The sequence below is a fragment of the Schistocerca cancellata genome, chromosome 2, assembly GCF_023864275.1.
Source record: "Schistocerca cancellata isolate TAMUIC-IGC-003103 chromosome 2, iqSchCanc2.1, whole genome shotgun sequence".
Taxonomy (NCBI): Eukaryota; Metazoa; Arthropoda; class Insecta; order Orthoptera; family Acrididae; genus Schistocerca; species Schistocerca cancellata.
This window is the reverse complement of record NC_064627.1, coordinates 470,173,450-470,200,465: the sequence shown is the minus strand read 5'-3', so window position 1 is coordinate 470,200,465 and position 27,016 is coordinate 470,173,450. Positions and strand designations below refer to the sequence as shown.

Below are 27,016 nucleotides of genomic sequence, written 5' to 3'. Positions count from 1 at the left end.
CAACGCCATCTTCATTTCCACCACGAACAACAACGTATCAACATAATATTTATAATAAATTATTATACTTACCAACTAGCTGTCAGATCTTAAAACTTTCTCTACCAAGTTATTGCTGAAAATATCCACCCTCGTGGCCAGAATGCTTCATTTCATTACCAAACCATTCTTGTAGATGTAAAATTTATTGTCAAACGAGAGCAAAACTTCGAGACCAGCAGCTGCAACTCGACAAACACTACCGTTTCCTGGATCGAGCCATTTTTTCTAATCGAGGAAATTTTTTTAGGTAATGTCAATCGTCTCATCTATCGAAACATTAGCATAGAAGTTCCGAATGGCCAGTTTGACCAGTCGGGAGAAGTTCTTAGTTGTTTAATCTTTTATTTGCTTCATGAAAGCCCAACGCGCAGATGCGAGCATGACTCTTGAAACACGTAGCTGTGTCATACGATTGCGTTATAGTGTGCAGACTGCTGAATTAATGTAACGATATTTAAAAATTTCTTTCTGGAAAAAGCTCCAGTTTCACCACCTTAAGAAGTGCAAATCTAATCTAATGGCAGCTGTTACTATTACTACAGTCATACACAAATTACTCGTAAATAAAGAAACAACACCATATTTTTACAGAGCTAAACCTATTTGTCGTACTGTGAAGCAGTAGATTTTCATTTATAATAGTGCGCGTTTTATTGTCTCGTGTTGCCTTACGTGAATAAGGAAATGGTAGTAAAGTATCACTCGAATACATTAATCCTGGCCCCCTTCCCATGCAACAACTGTTTGTGTGTTTGTGTAAATAGAGTGAGGCAGGGAAGGGGGGGAGGGGGTGAGAGGCAGGTAAAGTGTAGTGGGTAGTAGGACAGATGAAACTGAAGCTCTGTAGCAGTTTCATCGTCGCGGCAAGATTAGCTCATTGCTGGTGAGAAGGCGAACTCACCTAGTTCATTGTCACCGTCAAGCTGCTCACCGAATTTGTAGCTCACATCCGAAGGGATGACGTCCAGCCCAAACTCATCCAAGGCAATGTAGCTCTTGCCGTCCTGCCGCGTTTCTGTGTGGTAGAACAGGATCCACACGGCCGTCACGTCAGCTGCGAAAAACAACATTACGTCTCGCCTTCACTCTGCACACACTCTTTTATGATTGATCAAAAAAATTTTTTTTATCCAACACTGTGTCTCCATTGGTAATCTGTTTCTAGAAACTGTATCGGGTTATGAACAGCTAATTAACAGCAACAACTTCACCTGTATTTCTTCACTGCCGTTGTTAAAACTGGATTTAAGATGAACATTTTTGTGTTGTTTGTAAGCTTATTTACTGTTCGTACGGTTAATTTTAACCTTACAACTGGTCTATATAAATAAAAAAAATATGTTCATTTGTTCAAAATCGTTTATCTTGATCAGTAGCTCTGAAATTTTGACACAACGTTGAATTCAAATACGGGCGTGTTTTTAGGTACATATTCCTTTAATATATGTATATTTTAATACATATAAAATAAAAAAGATACATATGTAATATACTAAAGCAGAAGATTGTTACCAAAAATCTCAGAATATGCTTTAGCGATTTACTTCAAATTTTTACACATTACTGTAATAAACGTTTAAACACGTATAGACTATAAACTTTTTAATATATAGATATATGTATAAAATATACAATAGTGAAACGTTGTTAGCAAACAAGAAAGTTGTATTCGTGGCTTATTGGTTTATGGTTAGGATACTGCTACAGAATCTGAATTTGCAATAACAAAAACTAGGCTCTAGGTGAGAGAGAGATGGGAAGAGGAGATGGACGGAGGTTTGTGAGGAAATGGACACAGAAACCGGAAAGGAGGATATGGACAGAGTGAGGGGCCAGGAGGAGATTGAGGGAAAGGGGGGAGGAAACACTGGACAGACAAAGGGGGGAGGAGGTGACGCACTGAGAGAGGTAGAGAGAGGGGGCAGGAGGAGATGGAAAGAGAGAGGGGAGAAGAGAAGATGGACACAGAGAGGGGAAGGAGTGGGAGATGGATAAACAAAAGGGGGAGGGATAGGTCGACAGAGACAAGCAGAGGAGGAGATTAGGACGTATATTCAGTTTCCATACGTATTAGAAACGTGTGATTTCTCTTTTATTTCTTTTCCATCAAAGCAGACTGAGTCACAGCGAAGCGTGGCCGTATACAGCTGTGCTCATATGTGGGGTTACGCTACATACTGTTGTCTACTGGTACTGAGCCTTCGCTGTTTTCCATCTTAAACTTGTACTGTATTAAAACTATATACTCACATCTTATTCGGTTACATGAAAAAAGTATAGTCGGCACTTCTCTCGTCACCGTCAGTGTTAGTTGTTTGGTTTTATTGTAACTTTGGTTTCCCCACGCCTTGGTAATCTGTTTGGGAAACTCTTGTATATGGCACATTTTTGCCTGGTAATTATTCACACTCTCTAATGTATCCCAGTAAGTGCTCCATGATTTTTGATCTGTAAACCAATTACATATAATAAAAAAAAAGAGAAGTGTTCCCACTTGTGTACTTCACAAATTGACGCGAGCCTGAGTTGTATTCCACATTCTATTTTGCTCAAAACTGCAGCTGCTCATACCTTCCCTGCTTCTGTACCCAAAAGGTAGTCTGGAATGAGACTAAGGCGAGAAGGATCTGACGCATGTTATGCAGTTAATACTCCACGAAAAATATGAACAGTGGATGATGCTGCAATCTCACTCATAATTTTAGTTATCAGTTCATGTACATTGATCACGAGAGTTCCTCCTCTACGTGCATGACTAATGTGGTGTGTGGATCTGGTATCACCTTAGACCAAATTCGTTTGATGACTGGTAAAAGGCGTTATTTAGGATGAAGTCCATCGTGGGGTTTGATCCTTGAGAAGGGTATCCTTAACGGAGGAAAGTAGTTCAGTGAATGGGGAATGTAGAAGGTACAGTGACGACGGACTACATATAGTCCTTGACCCTGATATCATATATAGCTCAATGTTTACATAGTTAAAACACTAAGCTCTTCCGTAGATCGATATATATTACCTTAATAGTATGCAATGAAAGTTTTACAGGGAAGTGTGGGATCAAAATGCTCTGGAAAATACATTTGAAGGATGTGCAAGAATGTTTACTTTTCAAGGAAAAAGCTTTTCACCATAGTCCTTCACAGATCTATCAGTCTTGAGTACAAAATTTCCGTCTCTGTATTTCACATTATGAACAGTTCAGGCTTAATAAAACGTAAATTAATTTTGTGAAGTGCTATATTTTTGATTCATTCTTCAGGGAAAAGAATATGAATGTAAGTGATTCCTACAAACCCCTGATAAAGAGTCCCATTAGTCAGTAGTTTGCGCCTGAGGAAAATGATGGTGACAGCACTCGAAACACAGACTACATTACCAGAGCTGACGCTGCTAGAAACTGAGTAAATTTTACTGATATTCATGGACATAAAGCCGTGATCCAAGGAATAATTTTCTGCCTCGGACTATGGCATTATGCCCATAAATCAAATATCAGCAATTACGCAAACACCGCTCATGAAAAGCGTATCTTGTATGAGTAAGTTTTGTTAGATTAATACTTGTTCTATAGATCATGAACACGACACTACCTAATGATGGGGAACGTGTTAGTTTAACAAAAGGTTCCTTTACGGATGACGTAATTCAGTTTTTTAAATAATTGCAAAATTGCAAACTTGTGTCTAAAACTTCTTTCACTGAGTTGAAGGAGTTCTCATTATGAAATTGTTTTAATTTGTTTTTAAATGCTGGTTGGCTGTCTGTCAGACTTTTGAAACTATCTGGTAGGTGGCAAAAGACTTTTGTGGCAGCATAATTTACGCATTTCTATGCCAGTTATATTTAACCTAAGATAGTGAAGATCAGCCTTTCTCCTAGTGCTGTAACTATGCACATTGCCATTGCTTTTGAACTGGAATAGATTATTAATAGCATATTTCATAAGTGAATATGTATATCGTGAAGCTGCCACGAATATTCCTATTTCTTTAAATAAATGTCTGCAAGATTTTCTTGGGTGGGCTCCAGCTATTATTCAGATTACATGCTTTTGTGCAATGAATACTTTTTTCCTTGTTGATGAACTATCGCAAAATATGATTCCACACGAAAGCTGTGAACGAAAACAGGACTATAAAACTAATTTACTGATACGCTTATCGCCAAAATTAGCAATAGCCCTAATAGCCTAAGTAGCTGAACTCAAATGTTTCAGCAGATCATCAATGAGTTTCTTCAAATGCAATCTCTCCTCATTGCACACACCCAAAAATCTGGAATATTCTGCCTTAGCTACAGACTTCTGTTCAAAGTCTGTATTTATTAATGGTGTTAAGCCATTTACTGTGCAGAACTGTACATACTGTGTTTAAGCCATTTACTTTACAGAACTGTACATACTGCGTTTTATCAAAATTTAATGAAGTCCACTTGCAGACAACTTAATAATTTTCTGAATGACGTTATTTACAGTTTAATCTGCTAACTCCGGTTTGATGGGTGTTATTACCATACTTTTAAAATCAGCAAAAAGAACTAGCTTTCCATCTGGTTGAATACAGAGTGGCAAGTCATTAGTACGTATTAAGAACAATAAGGGACCCAAGATCGTTTTTAATGACGTTCTCGACGGGACGGGGCTTTATTCCTACTCTTTCTTCCTTATTCCTCGAAGTCTCTACGAAATCACTTCATCATTTCGAAGGAAGTAGGACAGAATAATAGTAACAGCCAGTATCATATGGGGGTTAAAAGCTGTTTACTATTATATTTAAATGCATTTGATCATTAACATAGTTGGCAAGTTTTAGTCCTCGTCCTACCTCCTAAAGTATAACCGTATTATTGTATTCCGTTCAACAGGATTCTTCCACGATACATTTGTAACAGAAATAGTAGCGAAAATCCTCGGTTTGTGAGGTGCCAGGCTTGACTGCGACTGGAGACACCAGCACGACGCCTTGACGTGTGTAGCGCGTCATGCTTCAACAATCCACTGCGCTCGACAGCCAAGATTCAATGTCACGTAATGAGAAAAAAAACTGGTACTGAAGCATCTACTGTTGTGTCCTGATTTGTACTCAACAGTGAAAACTGATCTCGCAGAATGGGAGGTAAACAAATGTTTTTGTCTTTGTTTGACTCTAACTTCATAAACCGAATTCTGGAACGAACTGCTGAACAAGACGACAGCTTATTCTCTTCACGATTTTTGACGAAGCGATTTGTACGTCTCACATGACCAAACAGTGCGTTAGACTGCCAATTTTGTGCCTGTTATGTTTTCTGTGAATGGAATTTCTCCGCAGTGAACTCCAATATTTCTATAAAAGTAGGGTATTTGATCAGATGTACAGGGTGTCCGAAAAGACCATGACATTTTACACAAACGTTTATTGTTTCGTGCATACAAAGTGCAAATCGTTCAGGCCTTGTTGCCCAATGGCAGTATACGTCGATATGACTTTGCGGTCGAAATGCTATCACGTATTGAGGACGATGATGGTTATTTCAGACGAATTACCTTTTCCGACGAAGCGACCTTTTTTGTCAGTGGAGTAGTGAATCGCCATAATGTGCGCATTTGGGGTTCACAACCCCCTGGCGAGGTCATGGAGTGCACCAGAGGCAGTCCAAAGCTGAATGTTTGGTGCGCGCTATTGCACGATCGAATTATCGGGCCATTCTTCTTCGCTGAGGCTACCATCACATCTGCAGTGTATCTGGACATGTTGCAACTGTATGCTGTTCCTCAGCTGCTTCAGTATCACCCCGATGTCTTGTTTCAGCAAGACGGTGCACCGCCTCATTGGGGTTTGGACGTCCGTGCCTATCTCGATATGAGCTTTCCTGGGCGATGGATTGGTCTTTATGGGCCAACGGTTTGGCCTCCACGCTGTGGTGTCACCGCCAGACACCACACTTGCTAGGTGATAGCCTTTAAATCGGCCGCGGTCCGTTAGAATACGTCGGACCCGCATGTCGCCACTATCAGTGATTGCAGACCGAGCGCCGCCACACGGCAGGTCTAGAGAGACTTCCTAGCACTCGCCTCAGTGGTACAACCGACTTTGCTAGCGATGGTTCACTGACAAATTGCGCTCTCATTTGCCGAGACGATAGTTAGCATAGCCTTCAGCTACGTCATTTGCTACGACCTAGCAAGGCGCCATTATCAGTTACTATTGAGATTATGAATAATGTACCATCAAGAGCGATGTTCACCATTTATGGATTAAAGTTAAGTATTCCAGCAGCAACGTACGTTTTTTGCTAAAGTCTAATTTCATTGACCTGTTCAAAATGATTCAAATGGCTCTGAGCACTATGGGACTTAACATCTGAGGTCATCAGTCCCCTAAAACTTAGAACTACTTAAACCTAACTAACCTAAGGACATCACACACATCCATGCCCGAGGCAGGATTCGAACCTGCGACCGTAGCAGGCGCGCGGTTCCAGACTGAAGCGCTTAGAACCGCTCGGCCACACCGGCCGGCCCTTGACCTGTTCCAGACCTCACGCCAGTCTGAGTGAGCTAAAACCCGTGCCTTTCGGCTTCCTCTAGTAGTACCGGGTTGGCTCTCTTGCCAACCCACAACACACGCTCTCCTGACATATGGGGTTATGTCAAGGACGAGGTCTACCGAACAAGTGTACCAGATCTTGAAACCCTGCGGCAACGGATAACCACAGTCGTTGAATCGATCCCTCCAGTGATGGCTAATGTGTGGACGGAAATTGAATATCGCCTAGATGTGCTACGTGCTACCAAGGGTGCTCATGTGGAAGTTTACTGATGTGTGAAAAAAAAACTTTGATAGTTTGTAAACAATTAGACACCAGTTTCATATTTGTATCTTACTTCTAGCCTGAGTTATCAATTTGTGTTATCAGGGAAAGACTTTTCGGACACCCTGTATAAGTATGTATAGAAAATGGAGTGCCAAGTGGAGAAATCAGAACATTCGACGTATTCTTCTGTTTGAGATCAATAGAGGAGTGGTAGCAGCGGAGGAAGCCACAAACATTTACGCCGTGTATGGGAATAAAGCCATTGGACAGAGCACAACAAGAAAATAGTTTCTCATTTTATAGAAGATCGTTTTGACATTAGTGACTCTCCACGTTCAGGAAGACCTTCGGGGTTTGATGAAAATCGTTTAAACGCATTAATCCACACGAGAACTGGCAAACGTGACAAACTGTAATCATTCCACCACAGTGCAACATTTTCATGCAATGGAGAGGGTTCAAAAACCGGAAGTGTGGATACCGCATGCTCCAAGACAAAATCACAAAATTCAGCGGGTGGCCAAATGTCCATGTCTGCTTGCTCGTCATCAGTTGGCTCATAAACGACAGCGACCATTCCTATCCTATATCGTCAATTGTGGCGAGAAATGGTGTCTTTATGTTAACATAAGGAAACGAAAGGAATGGTTGAGCCAAAAAAGAAGCAACAGCTCCCCATACACAGTCCAGCACACATTCACAAAAGATAATATTAAGCATCTGATGGAACAGCGAAGGTGTGGTGTACTACGAAATGCTTCCCCTAGGTGTAACCAATACTGCTGACATTTATTGCAACAACAGAAATGTCTTGCAGATGTAATCCAAGAACAACAAGCAGGAAGACTGCGTGAAGTGATGGTTAAAATGTGTGTGTATTCCAAAGGGACCAAATTGCTGAGGTCATCTGTCCCTAGACTTGGACACTACTTAAACTAACTTATGCTAAGAACAACAAACACCCGTTCCCGAGGGAGTACTCGAACCTCCGGTGGGAGTGACCGCGCAATCCGTGACATGGCGCCTCAAACCCCACGGCCACTCCGCGCGGCGAAGCGATGGTACTCGGCGATAATGCCCGCCCGCATTCTACTAGAAAGACGAAAAACACTCACCTTTTCCGCTCTCTACCAAATAACATTCAAGGAGCCTCCTTTCTGGATGAAAATGCGCTCGAGACATGGCTCGATGTGTTCTTCGCCTCAAAACCACGCGATTTCTGCGCTCGCGGAATCTGGAAGTTACTGCAGCTTTGGCAGACTATTGTAAACGGTGAAGGGAATATATTATTGACGACTTAAGTCTCTGTTATGCGTCTCTGTTGTGTTTATTAAGCTTACGAAAAAACACTATGAACTTATGCACCAGCCCAATAAAACTATGTTAAGCAGCAATCTGTACTGTCCTTTTTTTAAAGCAAGTTTGGAAGAAAAATTCATAGTTAACCCGATGTGCTCAGAAAAGCCAAAGAGAACCTAAACCAGGATCGTCGTATGGGAATTTGAATCCCACTCTACAAAAAGAATAATAATAAAAGAGAAGTCCTGTAGACATGGACACCACTTTTCCACTTTTAGTGATCGTATGGACAATGATGGGGAATCAGTCGGTGGCGATCTTATGGAAGAAACCATTCAGAAACCTGCCTGTTGTGATTTACGAATGCCATGAAAAATCTGGATATCGTAAGCCGGACCGTGGTCTGAACTCCGTTCTCCAAGGTAATCGACTTAAAGCTTGCAGCATATGAATGTACTGTTGTTGTCTTCATTTTTCCGGCAGCAGGCTTATATAAGCTTCGGCGCGGCAGGCGTGGACGTTAGGAGAGTCTGACTGACGGTGTGGAACAGTGCGGACAGAAAGTGTAAACGAACGTTACTGCCATTTCACTCACGAGGAATTCCTTGAGTGTGAAGCCACGCGTTCAGTCTTTAGTAAGGCTCATTTGAGAGTCCATGAGGTGCAGAGCTCACTCTTCTATCGGATGTATGTATCAGACTTCAGAAAACTGACATCGTCCAAATTGAAAAAATGGTGAAAACAAGCCATTAACTTGCACCATATACAATGAATGAAAAACGACGGGCCACAGTGACCACAAAGATTCGCACCATCAAGATCGAAGGCGAACTCCTTGGGTTCCAAATGGTTCAAATGGCTCTGAGCACTATGGGACTCAACATCTTAGGTCATAAGTCCCCTAGAACCTAGAACTACTTAAACCTAACTAACCTAAGGACATGACACACACCCATGCCCGAGGCAGGATTCGAACCTGCGACCGTAGCAGTCCCGCGGTTCCGGACTGCAGCGCCAGAACCGCTAGACCACCGCGGCCGGCTAACTCCTTGGGAAGTCAGAAACCGTGCAGAACGTTCAACTAGATATCCACTCTTAAATAATGTATATAGAATCATGTTGGTGTAACGGGGTGATGGGAAATGATGGAATGTGATGGCATACGGCCTAATACGAAACAGTCTGTCGTGAAGCATATCGAGAAACTGGCTCTCCTTTAATGCGTAGTTGCAGGTAGCGCGATAATGTATTTTATACGCACGGATAAAATAAACATGCAGTGGCTGAATTTGTCTAGTGGTTCGAGCTGGTATGAACTGCAACGTCACACACTTTTCAGATCGAATAATCTACTCTAAACGTTTTGGTACGAAGACAATTAATGAAGCAAAAGCAAGTTATTTTGACCAGCTATTGGCAAAAAGCAGTGATCATACCATAGCCTGCAGTTCTTATATGCCCCTTTTTTCCATTATTGCTTGCTGTGACATAAATATCTCTTACTGCCCGTGCAAGATCAAGTACGAGAAAAAAAAATCGTAGGGGGCGGAGCACCTCCAACTTCTTGCAGCACAATAAATAAATAAAGTTCCAGCCAATTTACCATCCAGATTAACAGTTGTCATAAATGTGCACGAATGCATTAAGGTATCGATGTTAGTCGATCTTGATACAACTCTTTTGGTACTTCTGATATCCAAGGTTCCTTTCATACGCATTTCCTCTTCAAATCCCGAGCCGGTCGGGGTGGCCGAGCGGTTGTAGGCGCAGCAGTCTGGAACCGCGCTACCGCTACGGTCGCAGGTTCGAATCCTGCCTCGGGCATGGATGTGTGTGATGTCCTTAGGTTAGTTAGGTTTAAGTAGTTCTAAGTTCTGGGGGACTGATGACCTTAGAAGTTAAGTCCCATAGTGCTCAGAGCCATTTGAACCATTTTTTTCAAATCCCGATTGGTCGGAGTTGAAAACAGATTCGTTACTGAACTGTGGGATAAGTATGTTTATCTCATCTACAAATGTTCGGGCGATTCCGCAGTTCGCTGTGCATCATGAACTTGACACTTTGTTTGAAATTTCGTTATCTTACGCCTTCCAAGTCTGCAGCACTGTTTGAAGTTATGCAACCATCCACTGCTTCCCTTCAATAATTTATGTCAGGCGCAATTTGATGTGCATAAACTAGTAGGTCACATTATACACACCCTCTAAATTGTATCGAGGATCCTTGAAACGCGCAAATACCGTTTTTGTAGCATGTGCGCCTTGTCTTCCCTTGAATATCCTTTGTTTTTTTCTTAGGCGCTGCAGAATCATACTGCTAAGGACTTATTCGAAATCTGTTCATAATCATTTTTTTTACTACACTGCGGACAATCTTCCATGTAGTAATTATGTTTAGTATCCGTTCCTTGGACAAGGAGTGTCCTTTACAACTCTTCACTGGAGACGGAATTTGTAGCTCCCTGTCCGATAAGGAAGGTGAACTACATGACTCGACTTCTGTTTCAGTAACGCTTTCACTTATTAACCACATATTGTCATCATTGTAATTCTCATGTACACAGTCGAGTGTATACGACACCACACATTCCACTGATTCATCTTGCACTAATGCTAATATTTCATCTGCCACTTCTTTCACACTCTGCGAAATTCCCTGGGTTCCTTTCTGACGAAATGTTGTTGTAGATGTAATGTAATTTTGGCTTTGTTTGTCGTTGCACTACTCTTATGTAGACCAACACCACTGGCACTCTAGCACTGTTGGAGTTTCTTGTCGATTAAGCACTTACGCTCCGTAGCATCATGCTGTGCTCATCATTGGATACCTGCAGTCCCACCCTCTGCTGCCATTAGCAGCCAATATTGCGGTTGCAAGGTAGTCAATATGTGGGACATCGAATGCCGTAAAAATCATTGGCCTTTTGCGACCTCGCTCTCAAGCAGTTCCTTCTCAATCACCAATACAAATCAATCCATTAATAGCACGCTACCTCACTCTGTGGATACAAGCATTTTGCTGAGAGAGGTAGATTAGGAATGTTACAATGTTGATGAAGATAAGAGCAACAAATTTTCCGAGTTGGATGAGTCACTTACTCATGTTGATCCAGAAGAGGCCATTGGCGACTAGCGGAAAAGTGAGAAGGGCTCCACGTCCTTCGAAGGCACCGTGAACGGTGAAGCTCGGTGTCTTGCTGATCACCTCGAACTTGCTGTCCAGCAGATTCGCCCTGCAAGAGATCACACGAAGCAACAATAACTACAACTCGTATAGTAAGGCAACTATGGGAGGTAAAGCACTGTAAAACTGCCGTATTTGTTGACAGGCTAATGTCTTGTGTCTATTAGTAACACATCCACATTGCTGAACATTGGCCTACATCACCACAAAAAGAAGGCAAAAGATATCAAGTGTTTTAAAAGTATTCTCCAGCTATGTCAAAAATGGCTCCAAGCACTATGGGACTTAACATCTGATGTCATCAGTCCCCTAGAACTTAGAACTACTTAAACCTAACTAACCTAAGGACATCACACACATCCATGCCCGAGGCAGGATTCGAACCTGCGACCGTAGCAGCAGCGCGGTTCCGGACTGAAGCGCCTAGAACCGCTCGGCCACAGCGGCCGGCTCCAGCTATGTCACTTGGAAACATTCTGAAAAGTACTCTAAAGTCATCTGGAGAACATCATTAACTGACATTTTTGTATTTGGACGTACCTGTTTGGTTACGGTATTTAAGTAATAATAAAACACCTCCAATCACTAGTTTACGGTATATTGATTTTACGACATCCAAAGCGCTTTGGAGCTACAAGTCCGCTTTTGAAAAACTTCACGCAGTTCTTGCAATTGCCTGCCTATTGTGATTTAGGACTAACACGAAAAATGTAAATATGATAGCCGTCCCGTCATCTGAACTCCATTCGGCAGGGTAATCGATTTAAGGGTTGCAGCATATGAATGAAATGTCTTTATCTTACTGTTTCCGGTAGTAGGCTTCTAAAAGCTTCGGAGCTACAACTCCGCTTTTGAAGAACTTCACTCAGTTGTTAATTGTGCGACAGTATCGTGCCACATGATTTTTGATGTGGAAAAACTGTAAATATAGATTAAGATCACAACCATCATTCTGACACTGAATAAATACCCTCTGCATCAGTGTAAAACTTGTGCTTTACACTTCCACTTTACATAAGCTGGCTTTTCTTGACTTTTTACACGTCTCAAAACGCCTCTTCCTTACACGAAGATAATCTGTACTTTCGAAAGCCGTCTGTTAGAATATGTCTTTTATATTATTTATCACTACGCGAATTGTAAGTCGCTTACGAGGTGCAAAAACACTCTGTGCACTCTTATCGTCTGCTAGGAAAGTCACGTCTTTGGCTGCACATTAAAAGCACCGTTGACGTAAAATAAGAGGAGTTGTCATGACGTCACGAACTTGAAGCCGACGTCCGTCATGGTAGGTGCCTCAAATATTATCTTCTGGTGGAAATGTTTTGATCAAAAATGCCCTTTTGTGTCTTTTACGGGTGTTCTAATCAATTTGATTATATTCTAAGGTGTAAAAGGATCACAGTTCATTCCTAAATTGACTCATTGAAGCGCTATTTTCTTCCACGCAAATGAGTTTTGCTAGTGCGCTTTAAGTTTTCTGTAGTGTTTTTATTTATGTTAATTTGACTTTAGATTTCCCACAAATCCGACTCGAAAAGCTCGCTAGGTGAACGCTATGAGGAGGAAAGATTTGGAACCGAGTAAACATAGCAATATATGCTCTCAGCATTTTCGGGAAGAGGACATAGACCGACTATCAGGTTTTGCCAGCCTGTATTAAATAAAATGCTGGATTACGAAAGAAGACTTTTCACATCGTTTACTTCTCTATTTGGTTATTCAAAACGTATATGGAAAACAAAGTTACATGAAGGAGCGAAACTGTTCGTATTATTTTATTTTTGAATTTGGCCAGCTATGGACAGCATACAACTTAAGAATTATGGTGTTTCTTTTTCTTCCGTTCTTCCCAGTACTTCTTCATTTTCTCGCTAACTGCTCGTCTCTGCTCATCTGTCCAAACTCTCTTGGGTCGAGGTTTTGGCTCATCTTCTTCTTAGTGTGCGTTTTCTATTAGTAGCCTGAAGTGATTTCTATCACGTATTATTTCTTCTGAAACACCTATTTTGTTGGCATCTTTCTTTACTGCTTCTATCCATCCTACAGTTTTTTTTCAGCTTACTAACGTAATTAAAAATTTTCTTTGTAATCCGTGTTTCTTCCATCGTTTTCAAATGTCCATAACATTTTAGCCGTCTCTTAATCATTGTATCTGTGATAATTTCTGTATTTTTGTATAAGTCTTCATTTCTCTTTTAAATCCACCTATTTTCCTTGTTTTTCTCAGGACCTAGAATTTTTCTTACTATTTTTCTCTCTCTTTTTCCTAGTTCTCTTAATTCGCCTTTCTTATTCAGTGTTAGGCTATCTGATCCATACGTTGCTTGTGTCCTAATAATTGAATTATAATGTCTAATCTTCGCTTGTATGGATATTGATTTCTTACTGTAGCAGTTTTGTGTTAATTTATAAGCAAATTCTAACTTTTTTATTCTTTCTTTATTTGTTGTGTTATCCAGTCCATTGGCTTGGATCCACTCCCCCAGGTATTTGAATGTATCAACTCTTAATTTTTCCATATACTCGGTTTTTTCATAGGATATTTTTAGCCCAGTCTTTTCAGCAATCTCGTGTAACAGATCAAGCATAACTGTTACGTCTGCTCGGTTTTCAGTAATCAATGCCATATCATCCGCAAAGGCTAAACATTTCACTTCAAATTTTTTCTTTCCTTGGCCCATGTTTATACCCTTTGTGCCTCTGGTGTTTATTGTGCTTTCCCATGTTTTTACTATTTTATCTAAAACCAAGTTAAAGAGAATTGGAGACAGTCCATCTCCTTGTCGAACTCCTGTTCTGATTTTGAATGGCTCAGAAATTTCGCCTTGAAACTTAATTCTTGATGTTGTATCTCGGAGCGTTTGTTCAACAAGTCTTCTGGTGTTCCCTGATTCGTAAAGTATCTGGAGTAGTGTTTGTCTGTTAACTGAGTCGTAGGCCTTCTTGAAGTCTGCGAAAGTAACTACTATATTTTTATTTTGTATATCTCTCACTCTCAAAATTGTTTTTAAATGAAGAATCTGTTCTGCACATGATCTATCTATTCTAAATCCTGCTTGATAAATGCTATATTAGGTCCTGATTGTTCCTCGATTCTCCTTAAAATTGTTTTAGAAAGTATTTTGTATGTCACTGGTAACCAGGATATGCCCCTGTAGTTGTTGGTGTCTGTTTTATCTCATTTTTTATGGAGAGAATGGATCAATGTTTGTTTCCAGTTACTGGGTATGAGTCCTTTTGGCCAAATGTCTTTAATTACTTTTGGAATTTTCTGCAATGCGGATAAGCCCCCTAGTTTCCACATTTCTGCTACTATCCCATCCTTTCCTGGTGCTTTGTTATTCTTCAATGCTTTGATAATCTTTTCTATTTCTTCTAGTGGTTCCGATGGTACTTTTCATGTTGTGGTTTTTTAAATTGTAACCTGTCATTAGGCTCTTCACAATTTAATATATTTTCAAAGTATTCAGGTAAAATTTGCAATTATCTTTATAGCTGAAAACCATTTTTCCATTTTTATCATTAAAATGTAAACTTTGTGACTGGAATCCTGTTAAAACGTCACTGAAAGTCTTATAGAAGTCTCTAGTGTTGTTCCTTTTAAAGTCTGAATCCATTTCTTCTAATCTGTCATATTTTATTTTCACTGATCTGATGATTTTGGCTGTCTTTTCCTTCCTTTTTAAACTCTCCCCAGTATTCATGTTTCTTATTACCGTTCCACTTTTTCCATGCCTTTAGTCGATTGTCGATTGTCAATTGCTTCATCACACAGCTCGTTCCACCATCCGTGTCTTAGTATTCTTCGTGGTTGTCCCATTTCTTTAACTCACCTTAGCATTGTTTCTTCAGTTTTTTCCCAATCATCCATTTTTCTTGTGTTTAGTATATCACAGAATTTGTCCTGATTTTGCATGAGAAATTTAGTGTTTACTCTTGGAAATATTATTGGTTTTGGTTTAGTTTTGTTCGGTTGGAACATAGTCTTTATTTCAATCAGATAATGGTCTGAGTCTATGTTTAGGTCCTTCCTCACTCTGACATCCAAGATTTCCTTGTAGTTTAGGTGATACCCACGTTTTTATTGTTTCTTGCAAGTTTCCTGAAAAATGTCGACATTAGTTTTAGATTAAATTCTTTACAAAAATCTATGAGTCTTTCCCCATTTCTGTTGGTTCTTTCATGTGCTGGATAATCTCCAACTACTGATTTAAATTTTATTTGTTTGCCAACTTGTGCATTAAAGTCGCCCACTAAAATTTTTATACGTTCTTTTGGTAATATGGATGTTTCGTGTTCTAGCGTTTGCCAAAAGTCTTCCACTTTGTCAGCATTTGTTCTGTTTTGTTGGTCGATAGGTGCATGTGCATTTATAATAGTGTAACATTTATTGCCTGACTTGAACATCAGAAATAAAATTCCTTCTGATGGGGAGCTAAAATTAGTTATTGATGCCGTAAGCTGCTGTTTGACCATAAACGCTGTTCCTAATATGTCGTATTATTGGAATTTTTAATGGCTGGTTTCCTTTGTAGATCCTGTATCCACCTGACTGAAATGCATTTTCATTTTGAAGTGCTAATATAAGTATGTTGCGTTGACTGAGAGTATCTGTTAGGTGTTTCAGTTTTCCAACTTTCATCAGTGTGTTGATGTTCAGAGTCCCCAGTAAGTGTTTTTTCTTGGGTCTTATCTTTGAAGAAGTACTAGGAAGCTCCGACTCTTCCATACATGATGTTATAGTCTCTCCAGAATCAAAAGGCCTAGATGAACCGCCATGAATAGCGATGGAAGATCGGTTACTTCCTGGAGTAGTTTTCCTTTTGAAATTTACCATCATGTCTTGGGTTAAAGTTTGGTTTGGGGAAAGGTGGTTGAACCTTTCCATGATAAAAATTCAAGCATTTAGCTTAGAGTTATAAGTGAGGCCGCCACTAACTTGTGGAACAGACGACTTTTGTAGCCTCGCACTGTGGGAACAGACGCTACAGTCTGGTGCTTTTATACAAAAGCTTACCTCTTCCACCAGTTCCGCCGTTCTGATGATCTTCATCGCCACCTTCACTGCCGTTGAGGTCTTCACCGTTTCCCTTGCCAGGGAAACGGTAAAGACGTATTATTGGATCAGATATGCAGTTAAGAGCAGAAAATCGACGCTCTGATGTTATTTTCGACAGCACTGTAGCATATTCTTTTTAAAACAACTGTTGCGTGGTTATGACAGAAATTGAAAGCAAGAATCATCTACACTCCTGGAAATGGAAAAAAGAACACATTGACACCGGTGTGTCAGACCCACCATACTTGCTCCGGACACTGCGAGAGGGCTGTACAAGCAATGATCACACGCACGGCACAGCGGACACACCAGGAACCGCGCTGTTGGCCGTCGAATGGCGCTAGCTGCGCAGCATTTGTGCACCGCCGCCGTCAGTGTCAGCCAGTTTGCCGTGGCATACGGAGCTCCATCGCCGTCTTTAACACTGGTAGCATGCCGCGACAGCGTGGACGTGAACCGTATGTGCAGTTGACGGACTTTGAGCGAGGGCGTATAGTGGGCATGCGGGAGGCCGGGTGGACGTACCGCCGAATTGCTCAACACGTGGGGCGTGAGGTCTCCACAGTACATCGATGTTGTCGCCAGTGGTCGGCGGAAGGTGCACGTGCCCGTCGACCTGGGACCGGACCGCAGCGACGCACGGATGCACGCCAAGACCGTAGGATCCTACGCAGTGCCGTAGGGGACCGCACCGCCACTTCCCAGCAAATTAGGGACACTGTTGCTCCTGGGGTATCGGCGAGGACCATTGGCAACCGTCTCCATGAAGCTGGGCTACGGTCCCGCACACCGTTAGGCCGTCTTCCGCTCACGCCCCAACATCGTGCAGCCCGCCTCCAGTGGTGTCGCGACAGGCGACAGGCGTGAATGGAGGGACGAATGGAGACGTGTCGTCTTCAGCGATGAGAGTCGCTTCTGCCTTGGTGCCAATGATGGTCGTATGCGTGTTTGGCGCCGTGCAGATGAGCGCCACAATCAGGACTGCATACGACCGAGGCACACAGGGCCAACACCCGGCATCATGGTGTGGGGAGCGATCTCCTACACTGGCCGTACACCACTGGTGATCGTCGAGGGGACACTGAATAGTGCACGGTACATCCAAACCGTCATCGAACCCATCGTTCTACCATACCTAGACCGGCAAGGGAACTTGCTGTTCCAACAGGACAATGCACGTCCGCATGTATCCCGTGCCACCCAACGTGCTCTAGAAGGTGTAAGTCAACTACCCTGGCCAGCAAGATCTCCGGATCTGTCCCCCATTGAGCATGTTTGGGACTGGATGAAGCGTCGTCTCACGTGGTCTGCACGTCCAGCACGAACGCTGGTTCAACTGAGGCGCCAGGTGGAAATGGCATGGCAAGCCGTTCCACAGGACTACATCCAGCATCTCTACGATCGTCTCCATGGGAGAATAGCAGCCTGCATTGCTGCGAAAGGTGGATATACACTGTACTAGTGCCGACATTGTGCATGCTCTGTTGCCTGTGTCTATGTGCCTGTGGTTCTGTCAGTGTGATCATGTGATGTATCTGACCCCAGGAATGTGTCAATAAAGTTTCCCCTTCCTGGGACAATGAATTCACGGTGTTCTTATTTCAATTTCCAGGAGTGTATAAACAGTAGTTCGCTGATGTTTTGGGGGATCCAATATGGCAGTCTGTAGCGCCATCTCTCGTTATAACTCGTATACCTCGATGGAGAGGACATCTGTACAATGAATTTCGAGGTAGAGCCATTCTTACTGATCAGGTGATTGAGTGGTTAAGATCTGAGTTAGCTTGGCCATGTGGGCGATAGACGAAGCTGTACTCCTTTTCTACAGACTGCTGGCCCTACTTGCATGCTTCTATGTGTGGACACGGCCTGCATCTCTCAAGATCCTGTTTGTTAAGATCAGACGCCTTTATCTTGTGTTTTACTGTGACGGCAATTTCTGAACTGCAATATACAGGAATTCATGGCGAGACTGTTGCCTGCTAGTTCTGCTCTTTGTCGTATTATTTTATTTACACGACTTACCGCTCTACAGACGTGCTTTCTTTGTCACCAAGGCTAAATCTGTTGTTTTGTTCGAGGTTTTGTTCCATGTACTAGGATCAACATTGGATTTTCATTGAGTCATCCTTGAATGTAGATTAGGTTCACCTTGCAGTCCTATTTAGTCAATAATGCTGCGGGGATTAGGAATTATATGGGGCTGCTTCTGTTCTATTTTTGACTTATGTAATTTCATTACTGAATTTTCGTGTTTATTTATTGAATAATACTGGATGCTTCCGTAACCGAACGGTAGGCGTGGCTACCTTCGGTGCGCAATGACCCAGGTTTGATTTTCTTGCAACTTCTCAGTTGTTTTTCTGCGGTAGGGATGTCTGGTACAGGATCCACTCAGCCCTTGTGAGGGCAAATAAGGAGCTGTTTGAATAAAGAACCAGCGGCATCGCCAGGGTTCATCTGCTGGCAATAACGGCTGGAGGGATTGGCGATATACTAATGAAATATCTCACGATCATAGATCACTCCTCGTACTGCCTGGAAGGCAGCAGTAGGCCAGTTGAACAGGCTTAAGGCCTAATCCGTGAGTGATGTTTCTATTTTTCATGATTAAATGACAATTATTCAATGCTGAATGCTTCCGTAAGTATTGACGCTGTCTGATAACATGCCATACAGTGACATATCAATACAATTGTACCTTCTTCAAAATCACTATAATATTTTCTGCACTCAGTGTGGACCGATACAATGTTCTATCTCTCCGAAACCTGTCGTAGATGTTTCTGTGTTCCGTTACACGCCTTGATCAATAAGTAATCAATTCTGCGATACATGGTGGCCACAGTGCTTATGCTGATCAGCGAGCAAGAAATATATTGTAATGGATGCATCAAGACCAACCTAAAGCTGGTAATACACTACTGCCCATTAAAATTGCTACAGCACCATGATGACGTGCTACAGACGCGAAATTTAACAGACAGGAAGAAGATGCTGTTATATGCAAATGATTAGCTCCTCAGAGCATTCACACAAGGTTGGCGCCGGTGGCGACACCTACAACGTGCTGATATGAGGAAAGTTTCCAACCGATTTCTCATACACAAACAGCAGTTGACCGGCGTTGCCTGGTGAAACGTTATTCTGATGTCTCGTGTAAGAAGGAGAAATGCGTACCATCACGTTTCCGACTTTGATAAAGGTCGGATTGTAGCCTATCGCGATTGTGGTTTATCGCATCGCGACATTGCTGCTCGCGTTGGTCGAGATCCAATGACTGTTAGCAGAATATGGAGTCGGTGGGTTCGGGAGGGTAATACGGAACGCCGTGCTGGATCCCAACGGCCCCGTATCACTAACAGTCGAGATGACAGGCATCTTATCCGCATGGATGTAACGGATCGTGCAGCCATGTCTCGCTCCCTGATTCAACCCATGGGGACGTTTGCGACACAACAACCATCTGCACGAACAGTTCGACGACGTTTGCAGCAGCATCGACTATCAGCTCGGAGACCATGGCTGCGGTTACCCTTGACGCTGCATCACAGACAGGAGCGCTTGCGATGGTGTACTCAACGACAAACCTGGGTGCACGAATGACAAAACGTCATTTTTTCGGATGAATCCAGGTTCTGTTTACAGCATCATGATGGTCGCATCCGTGTTTAGCGACATCGCGGTGAACGCACATTGGAAGCGTATATTCGTCATCGCCATACTGGCGTATCACCCGGCGTGATGGTATGGGGTGCCATTGGTTACACGTCTCGGTCACCTCTTGTTCGCATTGACGGCACTTTGAACATTCGACATTTCAGATGTGTTACGACCCGTGGCTCTACCCTTCATTCGACCCTTTCGAAACCCTACATTTCAGCAGGATAATGCACGACCGCATGTTGCAGGTCCCGTACGGGCCTTTCTGGACACAGAAAATGTTCGACTGCTGCCCTAGCCAGCACGTTCTCCAGATCTCTCACCAATTGAAAACGTCTGGTCAATGGTGGCCGAGCAACTGGCTCGTCACAATACGCCAGTCACTACTCTTGATGAACTGTGGTGTCGTGTTGAAGCTGCATGGGCAGCTGTACCTGTACACGCCATCAAAATGGTTCAAATGGCTCTGAGCACTTCCAAGATCATCAGTCCCCTAGAACTTAGAACTATTTAAACCTAACTAACCTAAGGACATCACACACATCCATGCCCGAGACAGGATTCGAACCTGCGACCGTAGCGGCCGCGCGGTTCCAGACTGTAGCGCCTTTAACCGCTTGGCCACCCCGGCCGGCTACAAGCCATCCAACCTCTGTTTGACTCAATGCCCAGGCGTATCAAGGCCGTTATTACGGCCAGAGGTGGTTGTTCTGGGTACTGATTTCTCAGGATCTATGCACCCAAATTGCGCGAAAATGTAATCACACGTCAGTTCTAGTATAATATATTTGTCCAATGAATACCCATTTATCATCTGCATTTCTTTTTGGTGTAGCAATTTTAATGGCCAGTAGTGTACATAAGTCAAAAATGAAAAACTTAAGTCTCTTAATATGTGCGGTAGATACAACATGTCTCTACGGGGAAGAGATAGGGGACAGCACAAACAACGTTTCAGTGTGTTGGGTTGTTGACGGAGGATGACCTTTAGTATCGTAAGAGGTGTTCAGACAGCTCGCTACCACGGAGGCTGCTTCCGCAGGGATGTCACGTGGGTCGGTGCACTAATGCGACGGTGTCCGTATATATCGTACCCCTCCCCCACTTTTCCAACAGTTCTTGTTATTCTCTGAAACCTTCGACATGCGCTAGTGACACTAGAGTGACTCATCTTGTATCGTTTATTTTCTTCGATTCGGATCACCCACTGGACTGTTTACACACACTTACGACGAATTCTGTGAGGACCTTTTCGGGAAGTAAGAGCTGTGGCTACATAACAACGGTGGCGAGTGAATGAGGGTACTTTCCCGTCAGCCGGCCAAGGCCAAGCCGCCGTGCTTTTAGTGTGCACGAACGATCTAAAGTAAAATTAAATATTTTAATAATGTCGCAGTGCTTCACCAGATGTTGCATATTTTGAGTTTCAGCAAGATCTCCTGGTCAGGTCCCACAAAAATCCACTTTTTACTAAATTTCAAAACCGCGAAATGACTAGCTTAGCGCTCGCTGCTTCGCTCTCGTAGAGCATATGGTCAGCAGGGTTTTCTTCTTTTGTTTTTCTTTCATCGAATTTTTATGTTGTTCACAAATTACAACACCTAAACTTTTCACGCTAATTAAGGCCACAGAAGGATGGACTTTTCGGAATGTACTTCTGACGAATAAGCGATTTTGATAGCTGAAGTCCATAGTTTTTGTTAATATTGCTTTTTGCTTTCTTGTAAGTGATATATCCGTAAATACTTTTTTATCCCTAACATACATTTCTTTATATCCAACAGAAAAGTGAAATACCAGTTTTCATAGATATAGCTGCAAACATTTTTAAAATAACGAAATATGTTGTTTTATTTCTAACCAAGATGCCAAATAAAAATTTTCATAGATTTAACTTTGAAAATGCTTTCACAATGAAATATTTTCATAGAACTTCTCATTGCCTACTTCACTTCCTTAGGGGGCGATGTCCAAAAACGCTTAAATGCTTTTTTTTGTTTCTAACAGGGAAGCCAAATTCAAACTTTAGTAGATTTACCTTTAAAAATTTTTCATAGTGAAATATTTTCATAAAGCATTTTATCCCCTATTTCCCCCCTTTATGGGTTGCATTTGTAGATACCCTGAAACACGTACTTTTTATTTGTAACCGGAAAGTCAAATATCGGTTTTCATAGATATAGCTTTCAAAATACTTTAGTAGTACTTTAATAATGATTTATTTCCCAAAAAAGCTTTCATTCACTATTTCACCCCTATAGGGGTTAAATTTCCAAAAATGCTGCAACGCATATGCCTTTTCCTCTCAGCGAGAAAGCAAACAGTAATTTTTGTAGGTTTAGCTTCAGTATTGCCTTAATAGGCAATCTCCTGTTTATCCGAAATGGGGGTGGGATTTCGAGAAACGCCTTCTTAAATGACGCACACAGTATAAGATCAACACCCTCTCCAATTTTAAAGTTTCTGTCCTTAGCACGCCGGCCGTTGTGGGCGAGCGGTTCTAGGCACTTTAGTCCGGAACCGTGCTGCTGCTACGGTCGCAGGTTCGAATCTTGCCTCGGTGGTGGTGGTGGTGATTAGTGTTTAACGTCCCGACGACAACGAGGTCATTAGAGACGGAGCACAAGCTCGGGTGAGGGAAGGATGGGGAAGGAAATCGGCCGTGCCCTGTCAAAGGAACCATCCCGGCATTTGCCTGAAGCGATTTAGGGAAATCACGAAAAACCTAAATCAGGATGGCCGGAGACGGGATTGAAACGTCGTCCTCCCGAATGCGAGTCCAGTGTGCTAACCACCGCGCCACCTCGCTCGGTCATCTTGCCTCGGGCATGGATGTGCGTGCTGTCCTTAGGCTAGGTAGGTTTAAGTAGTTCTAAGTCTAGGGGACTGATGACATCAGATGTTAAGTCCCATAGTACTCAGAGCCATTTGAACCATATCTTGTCCTTAGCAGTTTGGGCAAGGCGCTGATTAATCAGTCGGAACACTGCCTTACACGTAAGCTGAAATTTTACTTTTCGGTCTCGTTTTGTGTAAAGGCATACCGAAGAGGTTTTTATGAAGTAATGCCTTTTCTTTTTTGTAAGCTATTGAGTAAAAACTGATTTCTGTACTAAATATGTAAAATCGTGATAGATTAACTAGCCTTCAGAAGCAAGTCACAATGATGAAAGTACAATACTACTTTCATTAATAGTAATTAAGCAGCTGTAACAAATTTCAAGATACTTATGTAACTTTACGGAGGTACAAACGACAGAATAGAGAAAGTTGAGAAATCACTGTCTACCCTCGGTTCTGTTAGCAAAAAATTCTATATGTCGGATTTTAAGATTTATCTAACTAACATTTTTATGGAACATACATAGAGTACACTATTGCTCATTGAAAATTTGGGAAAGCTGCTAGTCTTCAATTAAGAACAGTATGTAAGATCTTGTAGTTAAAAATGGTGCCATTTGATCTCTGTTGCATTTGCTTAAGACATTCCATCCACAGCTGTTCTGTTTGCCTTCCAGTGCGAAGCCTCACCGACAGTATATAAGGACCATCACAGCACTGTATGAGACCCATGCGATTACCATCAGTCGCACGTGATGTATCTCGCTACGCTTCAGGATGTGACATACTTCTGTCCACGACCGCGTGCGCTAAGACTCGGACGGCAGTGAAGACGACTGACTTGATTGTTAATCGACTAAATTAGTATCTCGCATTTTTGTGCGAATGTGTAGAGGTTAGCTTTTGTGGACTGACAATTTACTGGAAACCCTGTGTTTTGGTTTCAATGTTTTTATTTTGTGTACCGACCGTAGTGTTGTAGAAAAACGCATGGCAAGTGTCGTAGCTTCTTCACCACCGTTAAGGAAAGCAATTAACTGCACGGTACTTAATTTAGAGATGGAACGATAATTAACAATATTTGGAACTTCGAGTAGAGGTCGCCTCTGAACTGTATTGAGTGCTGATTACAATAGGAAAACTTAAATGAACTCGAAAAATATTAATTTGTGCATGTCAACTTTTCATTAATATACTGCTTATTAAAACAGTGAACTTTCATTTACCGCCATAACTCCCGACCCATTATGATTATAAGTAGAGACGTAGAACATTTTACACCAGTCTGGCGAGCAGGAATCTGAACCTGGTGGCCAGTGGGGGCAACAGGTTTCTTGATCACTTTCTGGCTGTCCACACAAATACTTTGCAGGCACTTGTCAACGGCAGCGGTATTTAAAATCACACAGACGCATATTGAATGTACCAAAAACTAGCAGTATCTCATGAAGCTATAACGAAAGTTTTAACCCACAGCCTCACATATGGTGCAGATCAGTCCGGGATTGGGTAAAGATGAGACTTAAATGTCTCGGAGAAAATTAATTATAAGGTCTAACAGTCTGGGATTATAGAAAGTGACAGTGACCGATGTAAAAACTGAACTCGGTAGATGAAAAGAAAATACCAAAACGAAAGAGTGCCAGGGCCCAGTGAAAGAAACAATGTGTACAGTGTTATGAATTGTTCCTGAGTGTGAAGCCTAGACAGTGGATACTATCCACGGCAATCTCGAGTGTGATGAGGGGGAAGAAGACGACATCATGTTGTGGCCACCACCAGCACTGAGCGCAGACGGAGGTGGTCCTTCATCGCAGTGCTGAGTGGGCCTGCAGGCTGCTGTGTGCACTCTCCGATTTCATGGCCCCTCTCTCCCAACGCTACTGCAGTAAGCGATACCTGCCACAACCAGCGCCGCCTCAGGTGCTCTTGTTGCCTGCATTAGATTGCGGCGCGTTCCACCACGATTGCTGGTACGCTGCGCTCATCGATTTCAAGCCAATAAGTTAAGTCAAGAGTTCTTACTGAATTAATTAACTGCCTCTAACTTATTTATCAAACATGAAGTGTACTGTAAATGGTGATGTGACAATTAATATAGAACCAGTCGCTGACGGTTATGGAGTAAAAATGAAACTTGAAGATGAAGGTTATTTGAAGTTAGGGATGAACCAAAGGAAGTGCCAATAGTGACACTGAATTTGATGATTCAAGATTTCAAATGAGTTAGATAATGCAAGAGACTCCACTGAACCATTTGAAATGCAAAATGGAAATGTAGGGATGTCAGGTTAGATCCATTTGCTATTTGCTAAGATTCAGGCTGGCGATGAAGAGTTAAAATCCAGTAATAATGAATTGCAAAATCAAATGGAATGCAGTAATAGGGAATTTAAAAAAAGTTTTAAAGCGTGACATGGAATCCAGTAATAAAAAATAAAGGAGGAAATGATTTGAAAACGAAATAGTTAAATTATAAAACTGAATCCGGTCGTTATGGTTTGGGAATAAAAGTAAGACAAAATGATGCCGGCCGCAGTGGCCGAGCGGTTCTAGGCGCTTAAGTCCAGAACCACGCTGCTGCTACGGTCGCAGGTTCGAATCCTGCCTAGGACATGGATGTGTATGATGTCCTTAGGTTAGTTAGGTTCAAGTAGTTCTAAGTCTGGGGGACAGATGACCTCAGATGTTAAGTTCTATAGTGCTTGGAGCCATTTGAATTTTTTAAGCCAATAATGATTGAAATTGGAGAAAATTTTCGAACAGAGATTGGTGAGGATCGCAATGAATACAAAAAAGGCAAGAAATTTTTAGAAACGAGGTTAACAGAAACAACGGGCCAGGAATCCAAAATCTGCTCTAAACAGGCTGCAGAAGTAAATACTAAAGGGAATATCCGTAAAACAGAAATAAATGGTAGGAGCTGATGGTGATAAAATATGTGAGCAACTCGACAAAAATATTTCTGACAAAGTAAAATCAGTAAAAATCCAAGTAGTGGATGTAAACAGTAGCATTGCTAACACAGAAAGTAGAGTAAGCTCTTGTAGCTTTGAGTAAAACTAGTGTGCAAAAGGTGCTTCTGTTGACCCCACTTTCGTCGGATGTCGGAAATTTTTACGTTTTGATTCAGACATGCAGACACACCAGTTAGTTCAGGAATGAGTTTGAAGGTGGGGTGGTGTATGTGTGGTCTGTGGGAGAAAAAATTTCTTTCATTAGAAGTCATTTGTCAGGGGATGCTTTGCGCTGGTCCGCTGATGTCATGCTACGTTGTCAAACGCTTTCCGAATTCAAACCAACTTTCCTTAGTTGTTACTGGTTCCATAATAAATAGACTGCTATATTAAGGGAATTTTGGAGCAGTAAAATGTATATTCATAGTGCTGAATCTACACTCCTGGAAATGGAAAAAAGAACACATTGACACCGGTGTGTCAGACCCACCATACTTGCTCCGGACACTGCGAGAGGGCTGTACAAGCAATGATCACACGCACGGCACAGCGGACACACCAGGAACCGCGGTGTTGGCCGTCGAATGGCGCTAGCTGCGCAGCATTTGTGCACCGCCGCCGTCAGTGTCAGCCAGTTTGCCGTGGCATACGGAGCTCCATCGCAGTCTTTAACACTGGTAGCATGCCGCGACAGCGTGGACGTGAACCGTATGTGCAGTTGACGGACTTTGAGCGAGGGCGTATAGTGGGCATGCGGGAGGCCGGGTGGACGTACCGCCGAATTGCTCAACACGTGGGGCGTGAGGTCTCCACAGTACATCGATGTTGTCGCCAGTGGTCGGCGGAAGGTGCACGTGACCGTCGACCTGGGACCGGACCGCAGCGACGCACGGATGCACGCCAAGACCGTAGGATCCTACGCAGTGCCGTAGGGGACCGCACCGCCACTTCCCAGCAAATTAGGGACACTGTTGCTCCTGGGGTATCGGCGAGGACCATTGGCAACCGTCTCCATGAAGCTGGGCTACGGTCCCGCACACCGTTAGGCCGTCTTCCGCTCACGCCCCAACATCGTGCAGCCCGCCTCCAGTGGTGTCGCGACAGGCGTGAATGGAGGGACGAATGGAGACGTGTCGTCTTCAGCGATGAGAGTCGCTTCTGCCTTGGTGCCAAT

At 42.6% G+C, this 27,016-nt stretch overlaps 1 protein-coding gene across 1 annotated transcript in view; it reads right to left on the bottom strand.

Annotated features, from left to right (window-relative positions):
• LOC126161992 (protein takeout-like) overlaps positions 1-27,016 on the bottom strand; it is a 178,999-nt gene that overhangs the window by 6,237 nt on the left and 145,746 nt on the right. Inside the window, exons 4-5 of the mRNA XM_049918192.1 lie at positions 11,235-11,368; positions 944-1,096 (exon numbers count right to left, since the gene is read on the bottom strand). Of these exons, the coding sequence (XP_049774149.1) occupies positions 944-1,096; positions 11,235-11,368 (287 nt within the window). The remainder of the gene's footprint in view (positions 1-943; positions 1,097-11,234; positions 11,369-27,016) is intronic.